Source organism: Hylobates moloch, unplaced genomic scaffold (genome assembly GCF_009828535.3).
Source record: "Hylobates moloch isolate HMO894 unplaced genomic scaffold, HMol_V3 SCAFFOLD_11, whole genome shotgun sequence".
In the NCBI taxonomy this organism is placed as follows: domain Eukaryota; kingdom Metazoa; phylum Chordata; class Mammalia; order Primates; family Hylobatidae; genus Hylobates; species Hylobates moloch.
Genome location: NW_026652286.1, coordinates 27310198 through 27331935, shown reverse-complemented (window position 1 = coordinate 27331935; position 21738 = coordinate 27310198). Strand labels below are relative to the sequence as shown.

General features: G+C 42.7%; 1 protein-coding gene across 4 annotated transcripts; it reads left to right on the top strand.

The window, feature by feature from the left end:
- The first annotated feature begins 249 nt into the window (after positions 1–249).
- HTATIP2 (HIV-1 Tat interactive protein 2) lies at positions 250–20120 on the top strand. Of its 4 annotated transcripts, none has more exons than XM_032166410.2 (6): positions 250–285; positions 772–967; positions 3626–3733; positions 12829–12966; positions 18549–18610; positions 19340–20120. In XM_032166410.2, the coding sequence occupies exons 2-6, from the start codon at positions 773–775 to the stop codon at positions 19563–19565; spliced, it is 729 nt and encodes a 242-aa protein (XP_032022301.1). In that variant the 5' UTR covers positions 250–285; position 772; the 3' UTR covers positions 19566–20120. The 4 variants fall into 4 exon arrangements, with proteins under 4 accessions (XP_032022301.1, XP_032022300.1, XP_032022302.1 ...); XM_032166409.2 differs by having other exon boundaries at positions 250–447; XM_032166411.2 differs by having other exon boundaries at positions 258–333.
- Positions 20121–21738: the final 1618 nt, after the last annotated feature.

The following is a 21738-nucleotide window of genomic DNA, read 5'->3' as shown; positions in this document are numbered from 1 at the left end:
TGATGGCCAATATACAATTGACATTCCAGTTTGGGGGACCATTGAAGATCAAGTCCGGCAAGTCTATTAGCTGGGGCCTGGGTGAGCTGAGCCCAGCAGGTGAGGGAAAACGCGGAAAGAGGGTCTTGCAGATTCCTGACTTAGGAAGGGTTGCGGCCCCACGCACGTGCTCTCGGGGTCACCTTCCCCGCGCCTGTGAGGGTGCCAGGAGTTCGTCCCCAGGTCCCGCCCCTGTGGGCGGGGCAAGGCAGCGTCGCCGCGAGGCCACCCGGAAGACCAAGCCGGGTAGGCGCTGGCTCCGTCGCCTCCAATCCCCCGGGCCGACCAGGGAAGGTGGGATACTCTGATGGCCGGGCCTGCGGCGCTGAGCGCGGCGGGCGCGGCTGCTCTGGTGGCCGCCCTGCTCCTGCTGCGTTGTGAGGACCCAGGGCCGGGGGCTGGCCCCAGGTAACCCCTCCGCGTATGGGACCGAGCTGGGCCCGGTCTCCTGGCCGGGCCAGAGATGCCGTGGGGGATGCCCAGTGGTGCCAGCATTTTGTGGCACCTGGGCGCACCCTCCAGCTCGGGCCCCTTCCGATGGGTCTGCTGGCTCAGGTGCGGGAGATGGCCGGGGAGCCGCGCCCCGCACGTGACTCAGCACCTTCCCCAGAGCCCGGACTGCGGAGAACAATATCCTCCTCCCTAACAGATAAACAGCCCTTGTTCCTCGCGATAAGGACGGGCAGTCCCCTGACCCCTTAAGACCGGCACCTGTCGATGTTATTTCCCCAGCATGGCCGAAACAGAAGCACTGTCGAAGCTTCGGGAAGACTTCAGGATGCAGAATAAATCCGTCTTTATTTTGGGCGCCAGCGGAGAAACCGGCAGAGTGCTCTTAAAGGAAATCCTGGAGCAGGGCCTGTTTTCTAAAGTCACGCTCATTGGCCGGAGAAAGCTCACCTTCGATGAGGAAGCTTATAAAAATGTGGTGGGTATTTCAGCTGGGACTCAAATGGACCCCCGGGATTCTGCGAGGTGAACATATTCCATGCCTAAAGGCTGAATACTGCCCTGCCAGTGGTGGGGGTAGTGAAAGGCCATCAAAACTTGGCCAAGATTGGTTTGTGAGAGGCCCTCCCAGAAGTCCGACTCCTGGATTGTAGCCCAGGTGTGCCTGCCTCCCGCTCATTGTGTGGTGTTGGGCAAAGCCCTTCTCTCCATCTGCAACCCTATAAAGCTGGGTCTTGGTTGTAATGGGGGTGGGGGCTGGTGAGACAGAAGAGCACTGTTTTCAGGGTCATACAACCTGGCTTCTAGAGGCAGCCCTGGTGACCTTGAGAATTTTCTCAGCCACTTTCCTGATTTTGTCAACCTGCACACTTCACACTAATATTGTCAGGGATTCTGAAACTGCTTTGCAGAGTGAGAAAGGTCTATGGCAGTGAAAGGTGGGGTTATTCACTTACAAGAATTTGCCCTGCCTGACTTCCCAGGCTTGTGTCTATAAATCGAATATTCCCTTCACTCTAAGGTAAACTTTTTTTTTTTTGAGACGGAGTCTCGCTTTGTCCCCCAGGCTGGAGTGCAGTGGCACGATCTCGGCTCAGTGCAACCTCTGCCTTTCAGGTTCAAGCGATTCTCCTGCGTCAGCCTCCCGAGTAACTGGAACTACAGGTGTGCATCACCACACCTGGCTAATTTTTGTATTTTTAGTAGAGACAAGGTTTCACCATGTTGGCTAGGCTGGTCTCGAACTCCTGACCTCAGATGATGCTCCCGCTTCAGCCTCCCAAAGTGCTGCAATTACAGGCGTGAGCCACCGCGCCCAGCCTAAGTTACACTTTTATGATTATAGGAATGATATACCAGACTTCTGTCTTGTCATGACCCCCTAAATATCAGAAGCCTGAGTTTCTTGGAGATTCTGTCCTTTATTTAAAGGGAATTATCTGTGAACTGCAACAAATTAATATAGTGTGATCTCAAGACACCACAGCTACAGAATTTGGCCCCACAGGTTTCATAGGAAGAACATTTCGAATAATAAGCCATCTTGCAAATAAATGTTCTTGATTCTCGCAGGTCTGTGTTCAGGCCATGGTGTGAATGCCTTTGGTCCATCAGGACTTGTTTATTTAAAACAGACATCTTTCCTCAGGCTGAGGCAGATGTGTTCTCACCGGTTTCATGGGCTGTGTCAGATATTCATGGTAATTAGAAGCTGAAATTGAAGGCCGGGTGTGGTGGCTTATGCCTGTAATCCCAGCACTTTGGGAGACCGAGGTGGGGGATCTCTTGAGGTCAAGAGTTCCAGACCAGCCTGGCCAACATGGTGAAACCCCGTCTCTACTAAAAATACAGAAATTAGCCGGGTGTGGTGGTGCACACCTGTAATCTCAGCTACTCAGGAGGCTGAGGTGCGAGAATCACTTGAACCCAGGAGATGGAGGTTCCTGTGAGCAGAAATTGTGCCACTGCACTCCAGCCTGGGTGACAGAGCAAGACTCCATCTCAAAAAAAAAAGGAAACTGAAATTTGAAATCTGTGCTTTGAGTGTCGAGTTTTGGTGGCACATCTGTCTGACTAGGTGCTTTGTGAAACCCTATTTTTCTTTTCCTTTTTTTTTTTTTTTTTGAGGTGGAGTCTCGCTCTGTTGCCCAGTCTGGAGTGCAGTGGCGCAATCTCAGCTCACTGCAAGCTCTACCTCCTGGGTTCACGCCATTCTCCTGCGTCAGCCTCCTGAGTAGCTGGGACTACAGGTGCCCACCACCACACCCGGCTAATTTTTTTTTGCATTTTTAGTAGAGACGAGGTTTCACCATCTTAGCCAGGATGGTCTCGATCTCCTGACCTTGTGATCTGCCCACCTCAGCCTCCCAAAGTGCTGAGATTACAGTGAAACCCTATTTTTCTTTAGTGTCATAGGCAGTGCCAGAAAAATTCTTTTCAGAGTTGACGGTAAGGATGGAAACCAACATTTTATCTGAGTTCCTGGATGATAGGAATTTATCATGCTTTCTTTTTTAAGTTACCTCCATCTTGGAGGTTCTTAAACTTCTGTGTGCATGAGAATTAAGGTGGGTGCTTGTTAAAAGTGCAGATTCTGATTCAGAACTATTGGCGTGGGATGTAGGAATATGCCTTTTTATTAAGCACTCCCTGACTAATTATAATGCAAATGGTTCGTGGATTGGACTGAAGGAAAGATTATCACCACCATTTTACAGCTGAAAAAAAAAAAGCTGTAGTGTATGATGCCCATAATTACATGCCTAGTGAGTAGCAAGCCAAAGATTTGCAGCTAGGTCTTCTTTAAGATGCCAAATGCCATCTCTTGCCCTCACATCTTACCTCAGTGGTCTCCTTCCTGGTAAGCTACACACAGGTCTTTTATTTTTCCAGAAAGAGATTATAATGGAACCTGACTTCAGAAATCTGGATCACCCCTAATCCAGTTATGTAGACTGTGGGCATATGTGTGTGTTGTTGATTTTGAATTGAGGTTCATTGATTTTTGGTTGGAGAAAAGGAATTTGTAAAATTTGATGTTAAGTAATGTTCTGTAACTTGGTCTTTAAATCTGGAGGGGGTTTTTGGTCTGTTGTTTAAATAACATGAAACTACATACAACTGTGTCCTTGCTTAGAATCAAGAAGTGGTGGTCTTTGAAAAGTTGGATGACTACGCTTCTGCCTTTCAAGGTCATGATGTTGGATTCTGTTGCCTGGGTACCACCAGAGTGAAAGCCGGGGCGGTAAGGAAGGCATATGCTTTTTTCCCTTTTTGCTGGCCAGTAATATCAAGGATTCTTTTCTTGCTCACTCTTTTTCTTTGTGCCTGTTGCAATGCTTAAATGTGAATAAGCCTTTATTTTTTAAGATTCTATATGCTGCACTAACCTTTGGTATCCTTTTAACAGTACTGATAAGTTCGTCTTTCAAAGTAATCCTTGAGTTCAGGCCCCAGTGCTGGAGACGCCGTAAATATTTACATGATTTTGCCTATTGTGATTATCGCTATCACTGCATCCCCTGACTAAGGGAAACCGTGATGTCTGAGTAAAACTAATTGGTTTATACTCTTAACAATCAGCTTTTTTTCCCCTTAATAAATGTTTTAAATTTGAAATGTTCTGTCTCACTTGAGTAATTTGCTTCAACCTATTTTCATGTCGAGCTTTAAACTTCTGGAATAGAACATCAGAACACAGGCACGATTCAACCAGCCTCCAGCGATGACTCAGCCTTCAGTGATGATTCAACCCCACTGATGATTCAGTCTTTACTGACGCAAAACTTTTAACACACATTTTATTTTCTTTTTAATGGTGTTCTAAATTGAGTCAGCTCCTGTCCAGAAGTCATAGTTTACTACATAGTTAGAAGTCAGAGTTTACTTCATGGATTCTGGGCAAATGTTAATGCAGGTACATCTTATTTAATTTATACTTTGACTATAGTTTATTCCTCTGGCAGAATTTACATGGTGGAGCTGAAAAAACCTGCATGTTCTGCATATGTATCCCAGAACTTAAAGTAAAATTTAAAAATATATAATAATAAATACATAAATAAAACAGAAGAAAGTGAAAAAAGTAAATAAATAAATAAAGTCGGTTAGCCCAGGCACAGTGGTTCATGCCTGTAATCCCAGAAAAAAAAAAAAGAAAGAAAAAAAATATATATATATGACTATGACTCTGCCGTGGGAACTCTCCTTAGGTTTATAAGCCAGACCCTTTCACCTGAATCATTAAGGGAGCATATAGTGAAGAACTATTCATTTATACCAACCAAGTAGTTAGATTCAGATGTATTTCTCTGGGCCTCCTTGTGATGCAAAGAGTAATTCTATGTATGCTTTCAATCAAGATGTATTTCCGTATCTTCTGCAATTCTGCGTATCTATCCTGGAACACAGCTGGGATTTAAGCTCTGTGATGGGAACTATGGATTATAGAGAAGTTTGACTTTCCCAGGAATTGGCACATTATCTCTCCTAGAAAGGGTCATGTTCCTGCTTAACAGTGGGTACAGTCTTTTCTGTCCCAGGCACAGTCACAAGCGGTGTGCCCTCCAAAAGCATCGAAAAACTTTTGTTCCAGGACACTGCAGTCTCAAGTGCCAACCTGGTTTTGGTGGTGAGTCAGCAAAACAAAATGCTGCATTAGGCATAGAAGGGTTGATTTTCATGACATAAGGCAAATCTCATTATAGGGTGTGCCAGGGAAAAGTCCAAACTGCTTTTTGTGTTCAAACTGGGTAATGCAATTTTAATCAGAGGAATTGTGTGTCTTCACTATCCAGAATTTTCTTTTTTAGTGGGGTTGGTTCTCCACCTCTCAGGCTATTCAATACCTTTTGTTTTCCTTTAAAATCAATTTGGAAAGATAAAAGTAATTAACTAGTAAGCAAGAATAGACTAATGAGCCTAGACTATTCACCTAGCTTAGAAATGAATTAGGACTTAAATGATTTAAGAGGTTAGTGGTGGAAAGCAAGCTGACACTTATACCAGAAAAGTGTTTTGTTTGTTTTGGGGGGCTTAAAAAGAAAAACTAATTTGGGCTGTGTACAATATAAAGTTGGGAGGTTGTGATAACTTCAGCCAATATGAAAGAGGTGACAGTTCATACGTGGCTAAGTAACGATAGTGTTTTAAGTGGGGGTTGTGGATTTCCAAGCTTATCCCAGCTGGTGTTCTGGGTCAGCAACCCTCTCTGTAGAAAAGAGTTTGTTGGTCTGCAATAAACTTATTTCCAAATAAGGTCATATTCTGAGGTAATGGGGGTTAGGAGTTCAACATATGCATTTTGGGGGGATGTAATCCAACCCACAAAATTCAGTCTACTCAGATTTCTATTGACACTGGTTCTAGGAAAAGGTCTATTAGCTTTCTTCAGCTGTTTGGAAGACTATTTCCTTTAGCAGTAGCTGGGTAGATGCTAATCTTCCTTTTCATATTCACAGAACTTAGTTGTTCAGTCAATGCACTGGCTCCCTGACTTGGCCCTGATCCAGATCTACTGCATCAGAATCTCTGAATTTGGAAGCTTGGAATCTGTATTTTTAGCAGGCTCCTTGGGAGATCCTGATGCAGTCAACCCTGTCCCTCTTGTTGAACCTGCTTTCAAGAGGCATTGGGGTGTATTAATTCTCCTCACTTGCTGGTTTTCTGGGTACTGTGGTCCTATATAACCTTCACCTTGCTTTAGTGAGTAACTTGTCTGCTAGTGAAGATTGGAATGGCCTTTGAAAACCGTATCTGTATTGTCCTGGAGTGAAGCACAAAAACTTAGAGATGCCAGTGAGAATAGTTCATTTCCCCTTATTTGTATCAAAAGAGGGATTTGATTAGTGAATTCAAGGTGGTTCGATGTGGTTTCACCTTTTCATTTGTCTCCTCATCTGGTAGTAGTAGGCTCCAGAAGTCCAGGTTCTTGTTTTCTGTTGAGTGGATGATGTCATTAATGTGATTAATGTGGCCACTGTGACATTTATTAGGCATCTCATGGCCCATCTCCTTAGAATCTTATGGCTTCTGATTCTAATGATCTGCTCTTCTAATTCAAAGGTTTGCAATACAGGCTGCCACCTGTTTTTGTACAGCCTGTGAGCTAAGAATGTCTTTATTTATTTATTTATTTTTGAGATGGAGTCTCGCTCAGTCGCCCAGGCTGCACAGTGATGCAATCTCGGCTCACTGCAAGCTCTGCCTCCTGGGTTCACGCCATTCTCCTGCCTCAGCCTCCCAAGTAGTTGGGACTACAGGCGCCCACCACCACGCCCGGCTAATTTTTTATATTTTTAGTAGAGACGGGGTTTCACTGTGTTAGCCAGGATGGTCTCAATCTCCTGACCTCGTGATCCACCAGTCTCGGCCTCCCAAAGTGCTGGGATTACAGGCGTGAGCCACCGCGCCCGGCCTATATTTTTAAATGGTTAAAAAATTCAAAAGAATAATGTCATACCACGTGAAAATATAAAAACTTCAAATTTTTTTTTTTTTCTTTTTTTTTGAGACGGAGTCTCGCTCTGTCACCCAGGCTGGAGTGCAGTGGCGCGATCTCGGCTCACTGCAAGCTCTGCCTCCCGGGTTCATGCCATTCTCCTGCCTCAGCCTCTCCGAGTAGCTGGGACTACAGGCGCCCGCCACCACGCCCGGCTAATTTTTTGTATTTTTAGTAGAGATAGGGTTTCACCATGGTCTCGATCTCCTGACCTCGTGATCCGCCCGCCTCAGCCTCCCAAAGTGCTGGGATTACAAGCGTGAGCCACCACGCCCGGCCAAAAACTTCAAATTTTAGTCTTTATACGTAAAGTGGTATTGGGACACAGCCATGCTTATTACTTTATGTATTATTTGTGGCTGCTTTTGTGCTATTAATATAATGGTAGAGCTATATAGTTACAACAGAGGCCTGCAAAGCTAAAAATAGTTACTGTCTGATCCTTTACAGGAAAAGTTTGTCCACCCTTGTTCTAATCTCTGTTGTTTTATTTGATGTCTAGGAGGGGGCTTGTGAAGTGGCAAGGTCCCAGCTGGTTCAAGGGACCCAGATCACAGGCCCTGTTTGGTTGCCAAGTAGCTATGGAGCCTGGAGTTTGCTGGTTAGCTTTTGGAGGCCACTGCCTCCTTGTCTGTCAGAAGGAGGTGACCAGTGAACCCACCTTCCTACTGCAAAATTCTTAAACATTTTTGTGTTTTTTTTGAGACAGAGTCTCATTCCATCGCCCAGGCTGGAGTGCAGTTGTGTGATTTCAGCTCACTGCAGGAGTGTGATTTTGATCACTGCAGCCTCCACCTACCCAGCTCAAGCAATCCTCCTACCTCAGCCTCCCAAGTAGCTGGGACCACAGGCACGCACCACCATGGCTGGCTAATTTTTGTATTTTTTTTTTTTTGTAGAGACAGGGTTTTGCCATGCTTCCCACCCAGGCTGGTCTTGAACTCCTGGTTTCAAGTGATCTGCTTGCCTCGGCCTCCCAAAGTGCTGGGATTACTACGAGCCATTGCACCCGGCCTGAAAAATTCTTTGACTTTATGAAACACAGAAGAAAGAATGTCCAATTGGAAAACTTTTTCAAGAACCTATAGATTGACCCAGGAATACTCAGTATCTGCTTTATTTTATTTATCTATCCAGAACTCCTTCTCTAACCAAGATCTTTCGCCTACCATTGAACATCAAATATGGAGATGCCCTCCAGGTCACAAACAAAAGGTGCCTCAGATTATACCATTTGGTGTTTGTCAGCATCTTTGTTTTCTGGTCTAATTTATAGGGTTGTATTGAAAGGGAGTGAAGGAGAAAGAACCTGAAGCAGAAATATGGCTGAGTGGGACCTTTACAAAATGATAGACCCACCCTTCTTGGAAAAAGATCCCCATGATTTACTTTTTTATAAATTAATTAATTTTTTAGAGACAGGGTCTCACTGTGTTGCCAAGGCTAGACTCAAATTCCTGGGATCAAGCGATCTTCCTGCCTCAGCCTCCTCAGTAGCTGGGACCACAGACCACCGTGCCTGACCCCATGACCTTCTTGAGTCGTTTAGATGTGCTCACTTGTCCTATCAGTCAGCACTGAAATACTATACCTTGTTAGGATGAGTTGTTCTGAAGCCAGAATGTTGTTTTTAGTTTTCAGGCACTGGTAAAGAAGATTAGAAGAAATACTTAGTAGCTTTGGATTTTAATAAGACTTTAAGAGTCATTGGAGAATTTGTTGCCTTTGATGTTGTGGAGCCTATGAGGATATCTCTACTGAGTGTAGTATACTGTGTTTATTCTTTCTGAGAGGGTGCTGGGAAAGGACTTTATAGTGGGAACTTAATTAATTCCTTTTTCTAGAAGGGACTCAGATTCCTAGCTTAGAGCAGGACAGACTGGCTATGGAATCATAAAGACAGAATGACATGTGGACTTAATACTCTCAGAAGAGATGTCTGTCCACATGGTTAGGGAAACTAAGTACGGTTTTTCTAAAAATTGTGTTTCTGAGATATGAAATAACTTGTTTTACTTAGTTTTTCTGTTGTGTTTTTTTAATCGAGCTATTGGAGAACAACAAAGGGCATGAATAAGATTTTAGAGATCGCTCTTTTCATCTGTAAATAGAATCTTCCTCACTCCAGAGAAAATTGGTGTGTGATACCTCCTAGTCAGTCATCAGGACCCATGCTTCAGTTTGATTTTTAAGTCTTTGAAAGCTGTTGACCCTTTTGCTTTTGAGTTTCATTCACCAGCTAAAAGGCCACGCCATCAGGGTGACGGAAGTGAAATTCAAAATTTAGTGGGCTTGGAAAAACGCGTATTTATAATCAGCTTGAAGGCTCAGAGGATTTGCGAAATCGTTTTGGATTAACAGCCATTGATTGCTAATAAAACAATATTTAGCTTTGTCCAGAGAACAGCAATGGAGAAAGGTATGGGCACCTTGTCAACAGGCCCCATTGAGCAGGGATGATGGGCTAAGTGTGGGGGTCTCTGCAGCAGCGTGGGTGCTCGTCCTTCAAGGAGCGGTTGTCAGTTGTTAGCGAGGCGGGTGAAAGGAAGGACGCCAAAGTCTGATGGCTGGGGTGGTATTGATGTGCCTTAGCTGACTAATCAGATTGAAAAAGTCCCATGGTGTTTATGTCACTTTAATTTTCATCAAACAATTGGAGACGACAGCACTCTATTAAGGAGAGGTTGATCCAGAACTAAAGCCAAATAAATTAGGGTCTCAGTTTAATCAAATTATCCTTTTACTGGCTCTGGATTAAGTGAGAGAGACAGCGTCGGTCTGGAGACTTGTGATTGGCTGAATCTTTCCCTTATTTTTAAAGGAACGGATGAAAGAGAAAGTATTTTAACAGACGACTATAATAATCCTTCCAATCAATCTTGCTAAAACAACAACAAAAAAACTGAATTTATTTCACTAAGTCAACTGTGTCATTTTGTTGTGAATAACTAACCTGTCATTAAAATCAGAGTTCTGGTGAACTGGCATGAGGGGAAGAAACAGATATGGAAGAAAAATTTAGTGTTTTAGAATTTTTCTATGTAGTTTTGGGCTGTTTCTCTTGGCACACTTTCAGCCATCTAAAGTCTCCATTTGGAGAATGGCTCTGAGGGTAATCACTTCTCTCTCTCAGGATGTGCTGAGTATTAAAATTGATTTGCTTTACACTGATTTTAAAAGCAACGCATGAATTTGAGTCGGTATATAGACAGCTTGGCAAGTCCGTTGTTTAGGATTGAGTGTCAAAGTATACAACAAAAAGTATACAAAAGGAGATGGTGATGACTCGTGAGTAAAGAGGTAAGTTTATATTAGCCATAAACTAAGGTAGAAAAAGTAAGGCAGAAAAATAGCACTGTCCTCCAGGTGGTGGATATAGTTAAAAATGCACTTGTGAGTGCTGGGAAAGGAGGATGAGGAAGGCTTTTACGGTAATGGTAATGTTCTATTTCTTGATCTTGGAACTGGTGGCAGAGCATGTTCAGTTTATGAAAATTTATTGAGCTCTATACTTATGTTTACTTTTACGATATACTTCCATACAAAGTTAAAAAATCTTCATGGGCCTATTGTTTTAAAATTGAATTCTGTATTAGTTTCCTATTGCTGCTTTAATAAATTCCTCAAATTTAGCAGCTTAAGACAACACAAATTTATCATCTTAGAAGTCTGACACGGGTTTCCCTGAGATAAAATCAAGGTGTTAACAGAGCTGCATTCCTTTCTGGGAGGCTGTAGGACTGAAACCATTTCCATACATTTTTCAGCTTCTAGAGGCCACCCCCATTCCTTGGCCTGTGATCCCCTTCCCATCCTCAAGGCCGGCAACGTGGTAGCCGAGCCCTTCTTAGGTTGCATTACTCCAGCCTTCTCTTCTGCCTCGTTCTTTTACTTTTAAGGGCCCTTGTGATTACATTGGGCCCACATGGATAATTCAAACTAATCTCTCTGTTTCAAGGCCAGCTGATTAGCACCCTAATTCTAAACACTGAATTTCTCTTCCACATCTATTTCTTCCCCTCATGCCAGTTTACTAGAACTCTGATTTTAATAATGGGTTCATTACAACAAAATGACACAGTTGACTAGTGAAATAAATTCAGTTTTTTTGTTGTTGTTTTAGCATGATTCATCTTGCTTCTGCCTAAATACCATCTGTGATGGAATTCCCCCTTGTCATGTAACCTGACATATTCACAAAGATTAGGACGTGGGCATCTTTGAGGGACCATTATTCTGCCTACCACAATCACGGATTAGTCATTTTCATTAGCAAGAGAGAGTGGGGGATAAAAAAGGAACATGGGTACAGTGAAAAGAGCACTGCTCAGAGTCCAGAATCTGCACTCTGCTCTCAGCTCTCCCACTTCCCAGCTAACAGTTCACCCGCCCACTGGACCTTGGTTCCCATCTACATCATGAGGGGACTGGATGTGATATTTCCTAAGGTACCTTCTAACATTCTATGGAAGATACACATCGCCCTACCAAATAGAACATTTAGAATCAGTAACTACTGCAGAGCAAATTTTTAATTAAAAAAAAAATCAGGCCGGTCGCGGTGGCTCACACCTGTAATCCCAGCACTTTGGAAGGCCAAGGTGGGTGGATCATCTGAGGTCAGGAGTTCAAGACCAGCCTGGCTAACGTGGTGAAACCCTGTCTCTACTAAAATACAAAAATTAGCCGGACATGGTGGCGTGTGTCTATAATCCCAGCTACTTGGGAGGCTGAGGCAGGAGAATCACTTGAACTCAGGAGGCAGAGGTTGTGGTGAGTGGAGATCATGCCACTACCCTTCAGCCTGGGTGACAGAGCAAGACTCTGTCTCAATCAATCAATCACGGGGGCAGTAGTCCAGTCTTCAGATTTGAAACTCCTACTACTCTAAGACCTCATTCTGTAATTGTGACTACCTATGAAGTTCAGCTTCAATAGACTTGAGACTTGTCTTCAGCTGTCTTGGGTTTGAAGATGCCAGAATTTATGGTGGTCTCAAGAGACTGTTACTCCTTGGAATTCCCTTTTCTGGGTAAAGGTGCATGCTTTTCAGTTAGGCCCTGGAAGTGAGTCTATATTCTGTTATTTGTGTCATTCTCTTCCCTCCCCCTTTTATTGCCACTTAGTTCTGTTTGTTTCTTACTGGATTTGCCTTTTCTCTGCTTTCACTGGAGTTTTGTTCATTCATTTTTGGAGCATCTACTGTATGCTGGACATGTGCTGATGCTGAGAGATGAATTAAGAAAAAAGACCCAGCCACTGCTCTCACTGGACTGAATCTAGATTGGGTGTCTCCAAACATTTTTGATTAGAGACCCATAATAAAAAAATTCGAGGATGCATTCTTTACTAATGTGTGAGGTACATTGTAAAGCATACGCAAAAACTGGGAATTAAGTAGACTTCGTTCTCTTAGTGCCTGGGGAGTGTCCTCACCCATACTCGGAGACCCTACCACATTAGAATTGACACAGAAAACAGAGAGGCGTGTAAAGTTATTAAGACAAAAAAAAAAAATGTCTGGCTTAAAAGTAGTTTCTCAGCCTGATCTTATTGTTCCCTTTGTTCTTTGCAGATTTGTTTGGTGTCTGTGTTTCAATGTCATTGTCCTTGTTTCCTTATTGCAGTCCAGCCTTGCTGCATAAGCTGGTATGTCTATCCAGAGGACCAGACCTGGAGCCTTTCCCAGGGTCTAAGCCTGACTTTCATGTATTGCTTGGACACATTTTATTTAGATCTCCATCCCTCCAGGCCTCCCAGCCTGCTACCCAAGCCAAGTAGTAATCTTTAAGATGAACTTGCTGCTTTTTGGAAATAACTCATGTCCTTTTCCCCCTTAGGAGGGATTTGTTCGTGTTGACCGAGATTATGTGCTAAAGTCTGCAGAGCTGGCAAAAGCTGGAGGGTGCAAACATTTCAACTTGCTATCCTCTAAAGGAGCTGATAAATCAAGCAATTTTTTATATCTACAAGTTAAGGTTTGTGCAAGTTTCTGTTTTTCATACACTTTGGAGAACCCTAGCTATTTGGCAGTACTCAAGTATATAAAATATTATATAATACAAAAAACATCAAATACATTATATTATGCATTTGTATGGCTATGGGACTGCAGGAATATATTTAGTAAACAGGAATGATTTGAAAGGTAATTTCCAATGTCCTCCTATTAATTATCCAGCAAGAAATGGAATGAGATAGGGCATCTCCAGCCTTGACTGTCAGCATGGCAACTTAGCATTGGAAGAGACTTGGAGGCAGTGATTCTTAAACTTTTCCGTCAGTTTCCCTAATGACTGAGAGGAAAGAAGAGCTTTTATTTGTCTAGAGATTTGGAGAAATCTATCCTGAAGCAGTATTCTAGTTACAAACTCAACTTTCTTTTCTTTTTTTTTTTTTCTTCCTTTTTTTATTTATTTATTTATTTATTTTTGAGACAGGTTCCCAGGCTGGAGTGCAGTGGCATGATCTTGGCTCACTGCAGCCTCTGCCCCCGCCCAAGTAGCTGGGACTAGAGGCACGAGCCATCATGCCTGGCTAATTTTTGTATTTTTGGTAGAGATGGGGTTTCACCATGTTGCCCAGGCTGGTCTCAAACTCCTGAGTTCAAGCAATCCACCCATCTCAGCCTCCCAAAGTGTTGGGATTACAGGCATGAGCCACTGCGTCTGGCCTCAACTTTCTTAAAAGTCTTATGTTTTATGTTTTAAAATTTTATGCACATTTTGCTATTCTTAGTACTATACATATCCCTGTTTATTTTAATTTAAAAGGTTTCTATTAACTTTTCTTTGAGTTAAATTGATGCTGCTGGAAGATAGGTATGGCTTTGTCTTTGTGTGCCTCCCATTGCACCCCAGGTGCCCACAGTTTAAGCAGCAGAGCCACAGAGATCATTCAGCCATAGACTTTTCCTGTGTGAAGTCCTTTTACAGAAGTTCATCTCGCTTCTGCTTAAATATCTCCAGCACTACACAGATTACTATCTCATTGGCCAATTTTTTCTATTTTGGGTCAGATCTACTTGTCCAAAAGTCTTTATTTGAAGTGAAATTTATTGCTATGTAAATGCTAATTGTTATCAATTATGCCTTTTAAAATAACAAAAATACATCCAGTCTTTCTTTTGCATTGTAGTTTTTAAGACATTTGGAGATTATGGTCTCCTTAATTATATGTTTCCCAGGCATAACACCTTTAAGTCCTTGCAGCATTCTTTATGGGTTCCTGTGTCTAGCTCCTTCATGACTGCATCACTTTGCTAAGGGTGAACTTTGCAGTGATATTATACTGGAACTGCAGTGGGAGTACTATTCACACTGTGGACACTACATTTTTTTTTAAAAAAATAAGATATAAGATTGTTACTATTTTACCAAACATCCTTATTATGTTGTTGGCACATGATCAGCCTGTAATAATAAAAATTTCCAGATTTTTTTCACGTGGCTTATAGCTGAGCCATATCTCACCTATCCTAAAATAGTATTTTGAACCAGATGAAGATCAGTGAGCCACCAGTGAAATTGCCAATGAAGATCAGTGAGCCACCAATGAAGAATGGAAAAGTTTCCACTTAATTGTCAGAGTTTAGAACAATTCTTAAAAGGAAAAAAGTCTGTTTTTCTTTTTTCTTTTTTTTTAGAGTCAAAGTCTTGCTCTGTCACCCAGGTTGAAGTGCAGTGGAGCGGTCACAGATCACTACAACCTCAAATTCCAGGGCTCAAGCAATCTCCAGCTTCAGCCTCCTGAGTAGCTGGGACTACAGGCATGGGGCACCAGGCCCAACTTGTTTTTCAAAATACTGACACATGTGGGTTCTGAGAAAGGTTATCAAATAGGATTTTTGCTCTCATTGGCAAGATCAACATTTATACCTTCTAGGAAAGAAAATATACATAAGATATTTCCTCATTGTTAAAGGTAAAGGCATTACTACTGACTCATTGGGTTATAATAATGATTCAATCAGATTTTTAAAAAAATAGCTAACATTAAATGAGCCAGGCAGTGTTCTGAGGGCTTTTATGTGCATTTGTGTAGAAACAGGTACTGTGATATTAAGACCACCAGCTGTTGGCTGGGCACGGTGGCTCACGCCTGTAATTCCAGCACTTTGAGAGGCCAAGGTGGGAAGATCACTTGAGGCTGGGAGTTTGAAACCAGCCTGGGAAACGTGGCAAAACCCTGTCTGTACTAAAAATACAAAAATTAACGGGCACAGTGGTGTATGCCTGTAATCCTAGCTACTCGGGAGGCTGAGGCAGGAGAATTGTGTGAATCCGGGAGGCAGAGGCTGCAGTGAGCCGAGATCACGTCACTGCATACCAGCATGGGGACAGAGTGAGACTCTGTCTCAAAAACAAAACAAAACAAACAACAACAAAAAACACCAGCTGTTAAGCGGCAGAGCTAGAGCTTGAACCCAGGCTGTCTGATTCCAAGGCCTATGCCACTAGCCATTATGTAATGAATAGCCTTCGTCACTAATACATGCAAAAGGGACCCAGCAGAGATTGGACCATTACAGAGCCTCAGCAAATATTAAGGCCAGTACAAGGGAAAGACACTTCTGATTTCACTGCAATTGGCCTGCATTACCTGCAGCCTAGGATTATGAATTAGATTAATAAAGGACAGAAATGACAACCAAATGATCCAACCCACAATGACGCTGAACAATATATAATTGCTTTTACAATTTGGAAAGATTATCTTTCCGAAATAATCCTTCAACTACTGTGTGTAACATTCCTAGTATTTATTGCTTATTTTCTCAGCCTCCGTGTGTGTGAACTCCCCCCTCCTACCCAATTTTAGAAACTTCTTTATTCTTTAGGAACATTTATTCTACTCAATGAAGTTTCAATTGCATTCATTCATGGTGGGCCAGCTCTGGGGGCCTGGATCAATCATGTGCTTTATGGGCACTCTGCTGGTGCTGTGGGGAGACGTGTCAGGATGTGGAGCCCAGAGTACTGGATGGGCCTCGTGTCCTCTGTTCTCAGGGTTTATAAGCTTTGGTTTCCTCATCTGTTCAGGGTGAAGGTACACTTTCCAGACATGTGACATTTCATTATTGGGTACCATCCTTGACCTCAAGGAGTTTATAATCTGCTTATATTGGGGGATCCCCAAAGACACCCCCAAGTTTGGTAATTCACTAGAAAGTTTCATAGGACTCAGCATACAGTCATACTCACAGCTACAACTTATCGCATTGAAACGATATAGAGCAAAATCAGCAAAGGGAAAAGGTGTGTGGGGTAAAGTCTGGAGGAAAGTAGGTAGAAGCTTCCAAGAGGCCTTTCCCCATAGAGCTTGCACAAGATGTGCTTAATTTCTCCAGCGATGAATGTTTTCTGCCGGAGAAACTCATCTGAGCCTAGGAATGCAGGGTTTTTATGGGAGCCAGTTACATAGGCACATTGGCCTAGCAAAATTGCAGCCCTCCAGAAGAAAGGCAAGTTTTCAGCATAAACCACGTTATTTGTACAGACAGTTTAGGCATAGTACATTACTCTTATCAGATAGGGAATGGTGGGAACACACCGAAAATCCAAGTTTGCAAGCACAAGCCAGGGGCCAAACTTGCAACAGGCCTTTCTAAGGATAGCAGTCTCAGCCTGCTATGGTATGTCTTTTATGCACACTGCTAATAGAGACAAATCTTTTAAAAAGCTAAGAAATGGGCCGGGCGCGGTGGCTCATGCCTGTAATCCCAGCCCTTTGGGAGGCCGAGGTGGGCAGATCACTAGGTCAGGCGATCGAGACCATCCTGGCTAACACGGTGAAACCCCATCTCTACTAAAAATACAAAAAATTAGCCGGGCGTGATGGCGGGTGCCTGTAGTCCCAGCTGCTCGGGAGGCTGAGGCAGAATGGCGTGAACCCATGAGGCGGAGCTTGCAGTGAGACGAGATTGCACCACTGCACTCCAGCCTGGGTGACAGAGCAAGACTCCATCTCAAAAAAAAAAAAAAAAAAAGCTAAGAAATATGTGTCCACATAAAAACTTGTGTATGACTGTTCATAGCAGCATTATTTATAATGGCTAAAGAGTGGAAACAACCTAGATGGCCATCGACTGATGAATAGATGAATAAAATGTGATATATTCATGCAATAGAATATTATTCAGCTATAAAGATAAATGATACATACTACAACATGGGTGAACCTTGAAAATATTATGCTAAGTGTGAGGAGACAGTCACAAAAGGCCACAAATTATATAATTCCATTTATATGAAATGTCCAGAATAGGCAAATCTATAGAGATACAAGGTAGATTAGTGGTTGACTAGATCCCCAGAGGGTAGGGTATGGGGAGTGACTGCTATTGATATGAGATTTCTTTTCAAGGGTGATGAAATATTTTAAAACTTAGATCGTGATGAAGGTTATACAGTTCTGTGTATATACTAAAAACCACCTATTAAAAAAAAAAGAACGGCTGAGCGCTGTGGCTCACGCCTGTAATCCCAGCACTTTGGGAGGCTGAGGTGGGTGGATCATTTGAGGTCATGAGTTCGAGACCAGCCTGGTCAACATGGTGAAAACCCCATCACTACTAAAAATACAAAAATTAGCCAGGCATAATGGCGGATGCCTGTAATCCTAGCTACTCGGGAGGCTGAGGCAGGAGAATTGCTTGAACCTGGGAAGTGGAGGTTGCAGTGAGCCAAGATAATGCCCTTGCACTCCAGCCTGGGTGACATGGTGAGACTCCATCACAAAATAAATAAATAAATAAATAAATAAATAATTATAATTAAAAAATTAAAAAATTTTAAAAAAGAAAAAGATGTTTAAAAATAGCTACTTAATCGCGCCACTGCACTCCAGTCTGGGTAAGAGCGTGAGACTCTGTCTCAAAAAAAAAAAAAAAAAAAAAGCTACTTAAATGTCTGTGATGAGACAGGTTAAGTGCCAATTGAGTGGTACACACAGGCCCAGAAGGAGGCGTGCATGACTGTGTGGTAGTTCACAGGCCTTTGGAAGTGCCTGTGGGCTGAGCTCCTCAGGCATTTTGTTTCCAGAGATGCCTGCCCTGAAAATGCATTTTATTTAACAAATTAGATTTAAAGCATCATCTAGATGTAATCTGTCTTAAAATTTTGTGAGGTTTAAGAAGTGGGTAATATAGTGGGTCTATGGTTTTCTGACCCACTGGAACTACCTATAAACCAAAAAAAGTTAGTGTCTGCTAGCATGCAACATGAATTCTGGACTAAATAGAGGATATTCTTTTATGATTGTACTAACATATGACTTACCCTCTCTGAATCTGTTTTAATATCAATAAAGTGAGAGGACTGACTATGCAGCCATTCACTCATTTAGTGGATCTTTTAAATGCAAGACTACACATCAGGATTAAATGATCTCTTCCTTAATTTCCCACACTCCTTGGAACCTAAAATTCTAGATAAGGATATTTTGAGTATTGAGATCTGCAAAAGCAGATTATCTTCAAAACCACAAATTATTCTCTCTTAAACTTCACCCAGGTGAGCTGGTCTCGATTAAATACTGAAAATGTGTTTTTTCTTAATAGGGAGAAGTAGAAGCCAAGGTTGAAGAATTAAAATTTGATCGTTACTCTGTATTTAGACCTGGGTAAGTATAGTATTTATACTGAATGAGAGTATACCACTGTTGGTTAATCCCTAGATGCTAATTTTTCATTTGGAAAGGCTGACAGCTGAAATATCTTAAGATACGAAAGACATTGGCTAGAGGTAGATTGCTTCTCTGAAGGACACACCTTTTTGCTTAGAAAGGGTAGATGGTGGGGCCCGCTTCAGAATAGTCTGGAACTTCCTGGACAGCATTTGCTGCCTTCTTAAATCCTCTTCATGCACCAAATAAAACCTTAAGTCTACTGTATTAGTCTGCTCGGGTTGCCATAACAGAATACCACACAGATTGGGTGTCTTAACAGAAATTTATTTTCGCACAGTCTGGAGATTGGAAGTCCAAGATCAAGGTGCTCTCAGCGTTGGTGTCTGGTGAGGCCTCTTTTCCTGGCTGGCAGACAGGCCACCTTCTGGCAGTGTCCTCACAGGGCCTTTCTTCTTTGTGTATGCAGAGAGAGAGACCTCTGATGTCTCTTCCTCTTATGAGGACCCCAGTCCCATCACACTAGTCCTATTCCATCCTTAAGACCTCATTTAACCTTAATTACTTCCCTTAATGCCTTATCTTCAAATATAGACACATTGGGGATTAGGGCTTCAACGTTAGAATTTTGAGGGGATACAGTTTTGTCCATAATGCCCACTGTGGTCTCAGTGCAATTTACCACCTCTTCCTCTGCTTTTCTTTCTTTCCTTCTTTTTATTTTAGAGTTCTGTTATGTGATAGGCAAGAATCTCGCCCAGGTGAATGGTTGGTTAGAAAGTTCTTTGGCTCCTTACCAGAATCTTGGGCCAGTGGGCATTCTGTGCCTGTGGTGACTGTGGTTAGAGCAATGCTGAACAATGTGGTGAGACCAAGAGACAAGCAGATGGAACTGCTGGAGAACAAGGCCATCCATGACCTGGGGAAAGCGCATGGCTCTCTCAAGCCATGACCACGCTGGAGAAATGGTTTTTATTGTCAACCTTAACACCCATCACCAAATCGGTAATTTCAGGGTCTAAAAAAAGTCAGCATGTTTTAACTTTGTTGTTTTACTATCCTCAGGCATCCATTCCAATCAAGAAATGATGGTGCTCTGCATCAGTGGTTCAGAGCCTGGTTATACATATAGATCACTCAGGGAGCTTTGGCAAAATAAAGATCTGTCAGCCCTATCTCAAACTTGAATCAAAATTTCTGGGGTGTGGGCACAATAATCTGTAATTTTCTTTGTTTATACTTCCCCTGATGCCACTGGTTCTGATGCCCCTGGTTGGGGGGCCTGCTTTGAAATGCTTGTCTGCAGAGTCACAACAGCCATGCAAATGAGCTATGCTCTAAAATTGTTGACATTCATGTCTCTGAGTTACAAAAGTGCTAATTCACTACGTGTAATTGTGTAAGTAACATTGTGCCTTTACTACTTCTTTATGTAATAGAAGTTATATACCTAAGCTTATATAATACATGGGGAGGATTAAATAAAGGAATAAAGATAAATGGACAACTCCTGGGTGCCTCTTAGATTGCTTGAAAATGCCCATGTAGTGTGATATGCAGCATTTCAGCCTATGGGGTGATATAATAGCAGCTAATATTTACCAAATGCTTGCTAAGTACCAGTCTTTATGTGTATTATCTGTGCTTTAACCCTCTTATAAATCATCCTTATAAAGTGATACTATCATGATCTTCATGTCTTAGATGGGGAAACGAGGCTCACTGTAGTTAAGCGCCTTGCTCAAGAGTCCAAATCTGAAGAACTGAAGCGAAGAAATGGCAGTCAGGATTCTAACCCAGGTCTGCCTGATCCCATAGATCCCATAGATCGTGTTTTTTTTTTAAGCACCCTGCAAGAGCACTCTGTTCCTGTATATTTCCAGGTAGTTCCAGTTGATTGTTACTACATGTTGTGGATGAACAAAATTGAAATATTTGGGTTTCTCCTTTGTTCTAGTGATAAATCACTAAATGTTCGCATAGCAAGGAAAATTCTATGCCACCAAAGTGCTCATGCTGCTGCACTTTAAAAATTAGGGCAAAGGAAGATGCAGAAGGAAGGGTCAAAGGCAAGAGGAGCACACATTGCTAATTTCCATCATGGAACAAAAGATGTTAATGTAACTTGTCTTAACGTCTGCACCAGGGAAGCAAAGTGATTCGAGTGATTCAGTCAATTTTTCCAAGTCTACTGTATGCCAAGTACATTTCAAACTGCAGTATACGCTGGAGGATAAAGGCCATTTTCCTTAATTTGGAGTGTATATCCTTAGAAGGGAGAAGACATTCCCAGTGTCAGTCACCCAAAAAAGAGGCATATTTTAGGGCAGGGTGGGATATTGAAATGTGAGCTTTAGAAGGAAATGAAATATCTTCCTGGCCGGGCGCGGTGGCTCACGCTTGTAATCCCAGCACTTTGGGAGGCCGAGGCGGGCGGATCACGAGGTCAGGAGATGAGACCACGGTGAAACCCTGTCTCTATTAAAAATACAAAAAATTAGCCGGGCGTGGTGGCAGGCGCCTGTAGTCCCAGCTACTCGGAGAGGCTGAGGCAGGAGAATGGCATGAACCTGGGAGGCGGAGCTTGCAGTGAGCCGAGATTGCGCCACTGCACTCCAGCCTGGGCGACAGAGTGAGACTCCGTCTCAAAAAAAAAAAAAAAAAAAAAAAAAAAAAAAAAAATCTTCCTTCTGCCAGGTGGGGTTCCCTGGGAGTTGGACTTTGAAGAGCCTAAGTGTGTTGTTTTGGTGGTGAAAAAGCATGGGCCGAGGATATGTTGAGGCCTCTGGGCTCTGAAAGCAGCTAAACCCAGTGGCCTGTTTTAAGTTATTCTCCTTATATTATTTCCTTACTCACAAACCTTCGAGCAGGTTTCATTCAACATGTTATTCTGGTCTCAGTAGTGATGTGGGATAATGAGGAAGGGTCTGTGTTCACCTTTGGAGTAGAGAGAAAAGCAGCTCTCTCTTGAGTTCTGCATTGTGGTGAGACATGAACTTACTAAGGAACAAGATTCTGGCCCAATCACTCCTCCACAATGGGTGTTAACTGGTTTTATTGTCAGCACAGAATGGACTGGGTGTTCCATTTAGTACTAAGGGATTCAGGAAGTTTTCCACCAAATG